Here is an 8,170-nt window from a genome sequence, read left to right as displayed (position 1 = left end):
AAAAAAATCAAAATTTGATAATTTGATTTTCTAAAATAGCTAAAACACAATGCAATAATAATACTTAATTACGCCATCTTCAAAATTTTAAAATATTCAAAACTATTCAAAAATTCAAAATTTTAAAATAGAAATTTTAAATTCAAAGATAGATTTGGAGTGTTTATTTTAAAATTTTAAAGTCTATTTTTTTAAATTAAATGAAATTTATTGCAAATTTTTAGGGGTCATAGTAACTACGTAAAATGCAAAATTTTATTGTTTTGTTTGATTTAGGTTGTTTTTTGTCGGTTTTGGTTACTTATGAACACTTTTTTTTAAATAAACAAATTGAAAATTTTATAATCAAACCAGACGACGTTTTTTAAATTTTTGAAAAACAAGACAACCAATAAAATGCTCTACGACGAATCGTTTCCGCATTATTTAGCAATCTTTGATCGATTTGGAGTGTTTTATTTTCGAAAATTAAATTTTTGTATAGGTAACCGATTTTGGACCATTTTGGGGATTTTTTTGTAAATTTTGACAAAACGAATAGGTAATTTGACAATATTATAATTGAACCAAATTTCTAAACGCTTAAATGTTCTACAACGTGTTATGGTGTTCTAATTATCTGACGATTTTCAATCGCTATCGAGCGATTTTTTTTTTAATTTTAAAAATTCTGAAGAAATAGGCGATTTTCAAATCAAATCAATTGTCGTTATCGTCTGTTTTATATTAAGTATTTAAAGTTAGCGTTAATTCTAAGACATTTAATCGAGTTTGGTTACTATTAAAAGCACTTATTTTCGTTACACGCGGTATGCAGGATGTGCCAGCTTTGTTGTTATTTTTGCATGACATTGTTTTAATTTTTGAAAAGTTGGAGTAAAAGAAGGAAATAAAAAGGAATAAAAGAGCAGCAATTTTACGATGAACAAATTTATGGTTAATCTCGTAAGAAGGTTAGTTATGTGGTGTTTCTGTGGTGTAATAAACCGGGAAACCTCTCAAATGACAAGCAATTTGATGTATTGTGTGAAATAATGGCAATTTGACAAGTAATCGTGTCTTCGATCAAACGTTTGTATGTAAACACGGAATGAATAAACAAGAGAACAAGATACAAAATGATAGGAAACACGAAAGTCAAAGTAAATAGTTTGAAAGCAGGAATAAAACACGAATTGTAGTCATAATGAGAGTTTTTGTTTAAGTGGTGGCCATTTTGAAGACGCCATTTCGTTGACTGCATGTTATTATAGTTGTGGTACACGCGATGGGCCACTTATTAATTTACCATTCGAAAAAGTAATCGGGCGAGAGCTCATTTACATCGAATTTAGTCGTAATATGGGACTATTATATTAACATGATGGCGGAAATTTCCGTCGAACGGTCGATATTAATAATCCTTTATGGAAATTTAACATGTCATATCGGACTATTGACAATTCTACTTTTGATAGGCCGATATTACATCTAATGTAGGTACTGTCATATATCTGTTATTTAATTTATTCATATGTGACATTAACTTGAATGCCGTTTCTATTATCGATTGTGGGATTTGTTATAGACAGCCACCGGAATTTTTATCCGCATCTCGGCCACCCGGAATCCGGATTATTGATGCTCGCGCTTCACGCCCAACAACTTACAAATTATACTGAATTATGTAAAACGGTGCTCTTCTCGGATATTCACTTGATTGATTAACAAAAAAAGAAAGAGAAATACGAACAAACTGTATGGAAAAATTAACGAGAACCATTTGTTTTAAGCCGCCTTGCCTCACATTTTTTACTAGGTAGCAATTTTTGAACTACATATTTGTCGACATAGGAAATGAAATGTGCTATTTTGAATTTTTGTACTCGTAGATTGTATCGTGAAAATGGTCGAACAGCTTTTTGTAACAAAAAGGTGGTATTCTAGACGTAAAATTACACGCTGAATGTGACCAAAAAATCAAAAATTTTTGAACTAAAATTATAATTTTCAATTATAAAAAACTAGTAGATACTACATGTAAAATTAACCGAAGAATACGCCTGTACAGATCGTTTTGACCTAGGAATCATAGTCTTTGAGATATGACTCTTTTTATGAAAAAAAAAATGTAAATGACTCTGTACTCGGAACCACAACTCGGAGCAACTTCCGGTTTACGCTATTAGATAGATAATCTAGGGTAAATTTTAATGATTTTCAACCTTTTGCTCTAAGTCTTATAGTTTCGTAGAAAAAGGCATTTAAAATTTCAGAAATTTGACAATTTTGACTTTTTGTACGACGATTACGGCCAAACTATTAGACCTAGAGCAAAAACCTTAAGAAAATCTATCGATTGATGCCAAAGCCAGATTAATATGTCGCAAAAAAAATTTTGAATTTTTAAACGCCAATTACGACGAAACTAGAAAAAACAGGGCAAAATGCTTAGTAAATCCGTGATCATCTTATCTATCAGATAAGATAAGTTTAAAATGAATGAGACATGTTCAAAAACACCTGTTTTTAAAGGTGTTAACAAATTTATTCTTTTTTTTCTTTTGTAAATTGTGATATAACTGTATCTCAATAATATAATATTTTGACCTAGACATGTGTAAAATGTTCCGGGGAATCGATTGGCGTCAAGAAAACTGCAAAATTCTTGATAGTTTTGAAGTTATAAGCGGATTTATATTTTTGATATTTTTTAATTTATCAGAAATTTTCTCCATAAATATTTATCGTAGAGCACTGATCTTTTTCATTTATGATAGAAAATTAAATTTTCTTTCCAACGGTACCAAATATAAGAGGTTATCACCAATAAGTCCAGAGTTATTGGCAATAGACCGTTCCGGGTGCCAAAAATCGACGAAAATCTCGATTAAAATCAAAAAAAAAATTAACTTTAAATTTGATCCATTTAACATCTCTAGAGATCTTAAAGACTCAAATAAGTGCATAAAACGTTATTGGGCCAAGTTTAAAAAATTACGAATTTTTTGAATCTATGAAGGTGACCGGTCTAAAATTGTAAAAATAGTCAATTTACCTTAAGTCGTAAAAGCGCTTAAAATATGGCTTTCTAGACGTAAAATTACGCGCTGAACACGATGCAACAAATTAAAATACTCCTCTACGATGCATAGTTTGAGATATTGAGTAATAAGTTTAAGAATATAGCTAAAAAAAGCACCATATCCGATTCTGTCCAAAAATTCAAAAATTTTTGATTCTTATAAAAACTAGTAGGTATATAGAATTAACCGGAGAATACGCCTGTACAAACCGTTTTGACCTAAGACTAATTTCTTCGATATGATGTTTTTATAAAAAAACTAAAAATGACTGTGTACCCAGAACCATAACCCGGGGCGACTTTCGGTTTGCGCCATTAGATAAATAATTTAAAGTAGATTTTAATGGTTTTTAGCTTTTTGCTCTGTGTCTCATAGTTTCGTAGAATTTTGAAAATTCGGAATTTTTAAACGCCGATTACGGCGAAACTAGAGGAGATAGCTCAAAATGCTTGGCAAAATGGTAACCAAAGCGTCAAAACCTATTGGATGAGATAGGTTTAAATAAAATTTAAGTATACAAAATTTTTTACTTGTGTTTATTTTGTTAATTTCGGCTAAAGTATATTTAAAACGATTTATGTTTTGTATACTTTACCTATGTAAAATGTTGCGGGGAGTCGATTGATTTCAAGAAAACCTCAAAATTATTGATAGTTTAGAAGTTATTGTCGAATTAATATATTTGCTATTTTTGCCAAAGCATAAGGGGTTATCACTAATAATTTTGGAGTTATTGGCGATAAACCACTTCGGGTACCGAAAATCACCCAAAATTTTATCAAAAATCGAAAAAATTAAAAACATTAAAATACACTTCTAGGGTCTAAGAGACTCATAAAAGTGTAGAATGCGTTGTAAAACTCGAAAAATTCAATTCTGAACAATCTTCTATAAGAATGAATATAATGGATTTAGAGCAAAGACACTGTTCGGGAGCGTGGTGGCGCTTCTGGCAGATGCAAATAATTTTCAAAATATTATCTTAGTGATACACCAAATCTAAATTTTTGTTGTAGGATTTAAAAATGCGTTTAAAATTTTGTTCTTTATTTGTGGTTTTCAATTTTTCGCCGTAAACATAAATCGCACTTTCATTATGAAGCGAGTAACATTTCAATTAGTCAAATAAAAATCCCGTAAATGCTTTTATGCCGAGTTATTTAAATGCTCGTCATTGAGTTTAATTGTGTCTCTGTGAAACAGCTCCATTTCCACTAATGGACCGGCCCACTTATCCGCTCCTAAAGACACTAATCTCTTCTCAGATTGTTATAACCTTTTCGCTTTTGCTTTGAATTTATCCTTAAAATCCCCGATTCGGGCGCCGCCGCTATCACTCCCTCCTTATCCGCCTTAATAATTAAACTCAGTCTAATTATGTCCGTTCAACTCCCACCAAACCAGATTGTAATTTAGCAAATTGTAGTCTCGCAGAGCGGCTTTCACCCTTCGCAAGACTAATTCCTCGTTGCATCTTGTGACAGCCGAATTAAAAACCCATTTACTCCACTAAATAAATTTAAAAGCTTTGCGTTGTTTCAGCGAAAAAATCCAACCGAAAAAACTGCATTAAAAGTGCAACGAATCTGATCACGACCAATTCGACACAATTCGGGGGCGGAGTCCGCAATTTTAATATTCAACCGAAGTTAGCGGCGCGGCGGCCATCTTGTCCCGAGGGAAAGCTCACTTTAAAAGTTCCTGTTGCGAAAAGCTCCGGCGCGGATTTAGAGTGACTTCATATTATATGTAATATGTATTGATCTGGGCGCCTCGAGCCCCCCAAGCCCCGTTTCAGCGCGCGGTTTCCTTTTAACTTTTCCGGTTTAGCGAATTTTTAAATATGATAGAGATGTTTATGGATACGGGCGAGCGCTTCGATCCACCCGAAACACGCTGTATACACACATACACGCTGATTCAAAAATTCAAAAGTTTTACAAAAAATCACAAGTACCTACTGTCTTTTTGAATCACCTTGTATAACCGCCGCTGTGCCCGGATTTGATCGCAAGGCTGTTGGTGTTTTTTGCCGAAGAAAAACGACGCTTGTTGGAGTGTTAGACACGAAGGTCGGTCTGATATTTAATTAATCACATGTTTAGAGATAAAACTTTAATGATTTTGTTAAATATGGTCAATAAAATCTAATAACAACTTTGTTGAATGTTGGATTGGATTGTATTACAGTTATTGTTATAGTGATTATTACACCCACGTGTCGGTTGCGGTTGACGTGAAAGTTGCCTTAAATTTGTCTCAAAGTTATGAAATTGTTGTTACAAAAGGTTTGGTAAAAGTTGGTGTCACTTAAAATCCCAAACTTGAAACTACTATAAAAATAAATAATAAAATGTTTGTTTTTTATTAGGTGGTTTCAGGCCAGTTTTATTGTCAGTTTTGTTTAAATTGAAAGGTAATTAACCTGAATAAGGTAATAGACTTTAAAGTTTTAATTATTTCTCTAAATTTAGTAACAATGCAAATTAATTTAAATTTTTTTTTTGGTTGAAATTTTTACGATTCTTAATTTAATTAATTTTGAAACTGTTGTTTCCAAGCGACGGATACCTCAACTTGTGTTAAAAGTGTTTCAAATAACAGTTTTTTGAAAAATTTAAAAAATATTTAAATTTGCAATCTAATAGATAAATTCCAGAGCATTCAAACCAATTATTTACACACTTTAGATTCGCTCTAGAAAACACTGGGTCATTAGATTTTGTCATCATTCAGAAAATTAGGTAGAATTCTTTAATTATTCTGATATTTTTAACAAAAAATCTAAGTAGAGTAAGAACTTAAATAATAGTTAATTTTTTAATATAAATATTTTTATTAACTGTCATTAAAGAGTGTTTAAATCTACCTAATAGAATTTTGACTTAGTACTCGTATACCTACCCGTTTAAAAAATCTTATTTTTTTTTCTTTTTTATCATAATCGATTATAACCTCAAAATAATTTGCTCTTAATGAATAGGAACTTTTTTAAAGTTTCTCACAAACTGTTTATTATAAGAAAAAAGTCATACAATTCTGTTATATTTTTTTGCGGTTTTGAGGCAAGAGTTTTAGTATTTTTGCATTTAAAAATAAGTATAACAAAAATAATTTACTCTGATTTATAAGATATGGAAAATATACAAAGTGACTCAAAAACTTATACCTATCTATACCTAGATAGGTCCTGATATAACCTACTTAAGTATTATATGTACAGGTGGTCCAAAAGTCTGGAAACGATGTTATTCTGGAAACTATCAAAGTTTTTGGCAAATAAATTTATAGGTGTGCAATGGCTATAAAAATGCTATTCAAAAAAAAAATTGAATATTAATTAATTGTTTATACTTACGGATAAACATAGTAACTTTTTTTTTAATGGAAACCTACCACAATTTTTTTTAGACAACGAGTTTGTTACAAGAATTGTTGCTGTGCAAATTTTTTTCGTAAACCTCACACTTTTTTGTTAAAAAAATGTTTGACTTTCAGGAATTAATTTTTTTTTAGTAAACTACCAGTTTTTTTTGGAAATAAATTAATAAATGTTTAAAGGTTGTAAAGGAACGATGCCAAAATTTATTTTATTTTAATTAATTGTTTAAAGATTATGATACTAATAATTTTTTTCTTAAATAAAAACGGTTTTTTATTTATTGTTTTACAAAGATATGTTTATGCATTTTATAAATGTACAAAAATATTTATTTATTACAATTTACGTTAAAAAAATTATAAACTTTATCTGTTGTCAAAACTTTCTTCCACCGGCCATGGGGTGGTATGTTAATTTTTCTATTGGGCATAATAGGTATTAAATAAAATCTGAAAATATGTGCTTAAACTAAAAAATTTAAAAGAAGTTAACATACTAAAAAATGTCATATTTTTTGTAAAATGTGAAGTAACACTGCTTGTAAAATTATTTCTAAATAACAGATGTGTTGATCTTAACAAATTTGAAAGCTTTCTGTCCAATGTGTCAATTTTATCATTTCTTACCTACCTACAGAGTTTCTCAACTGAAACTTTGCCACTCCATAACTCATTTTTTAATAAATCAAAATTCTCATAATATAAAACCTGAATTTCAAAAATATTTGTTATTTCTTATACAGGGTGATTCAAAAGTGTCGGACGATCTCTTAGGTGGTAATAAAGGACAACCAACTGAGTTAAAAGTTTCCATGACAAAAGGTTTTCAAATAAAATTTCTATATATGTGTGTATGTAGATAATCAAGAAATTCAAATTTTAGTAAAATTTTACCTAGATTTTTTAACTGTGAAATTAAGTAAAAAATTTACTTTGATTTAAAATACTTTATACACATTGATTTAAAAATGAAGCTAATCTTGAATCGAAAAATTTAAGAGAAGAAGATATTTTCAGTGTGTAGATAGGTACTCTTTCTAAATGACATTTTTGTTGAGAAATGTAAAGGATATTTCAGCTTATAGATCTCTATTATTAGAAGCTATAAGAACTATTCATTTAGACTCCAAAATGTTCAGATTGTAATACCTAACCAAAAATTATTTTTTCGTTTTATTGGTCTTGTTACGTATATTTATGGGGAATAAATTGTTGTTTGACCTTTATTTCTCCAACATATTATTATTGTCTATTTTTCTGTTTATCTATTTTTGTAATTTTGTGATGCATAACAATAGAACCATCAATCATCCAAATTTTTAGTCACTGCATTATTAATTTTTCTATAATAGCTATAGTATGATAAAATTATGCCTCAATTTTTTACTATTTCTCCAACACCTTAATTATCTCCTAATTCGTCGATTTAAAACATTACAAAATAGTCGGTAATCATCTCTGCTCTAGTTATTTCCCCGCGGCGGCCCTCCTAATCCCTATCATCATCCTTCCCAAGAATCACTTCGCGTGTCAACATCTAGTTACCGTGTGCAATCACGCCGCCCTCTGGTGTCCGAATTTTTCGCACTAACCTGCCAACCTATCCTTGACGACTTGCGTGGCGAAAGCCGCTGCCGCCGCCGACCTCTGCAGGACCGGGTCCAGGCCCAGCGTCCACGGGTTGAAGACCCCGCCGGCGGGGCTGCCGGGCCCCAGGGGCCGGT

The 8,170-nt window shown here is 30.8% G+C and overlaps 1 protein-coding gene across 1 annotated transcript in view; it reads right to left on the bottom strand.

Moving 5' to 3' along the window:
- Positions 1–8,170, bottom strand: part of LOC123015416 (T-cell leukemia homeobox protein 3-like) — a 37,354-nt gene that overhangs the window by 28,761 nt on the left and 423 nt on the right. Inside the window, 1 exon segment of the mRNA XM_044415116.1 lies at positions 8,039–8,170. This exon segment is cut by the window's right edge and continues 42 nt beyond it. Coding sequence (XP_044271051.1) covers positions 8,039–8,170 — 132 coding nt within the window.

The sequence above is a fragment of the Tribolium madens genome, unplaced genomic scaffold, assembly GCF_015345945.1.
Source record: "Tribolium madens isolate multiple individuals breed KSU strain unplaced genomic scaffold, Tmad_KSU_1.1 Scaffold_19;HRSCAF=116;Tcas5.2_LG9, whole genome shotgun sequence".
NCBI classification, from domain to species: Eukaryota; Metazoa; Arthropoda; class Insecta; order Coleoptera; family Tenebrionidae; genus Tribolium; species Tribolium madens.
Note: the sequence above shows the minus strand (reverse complement) of the source record. Positions and strands in the feature narration are given on the sequence as shown.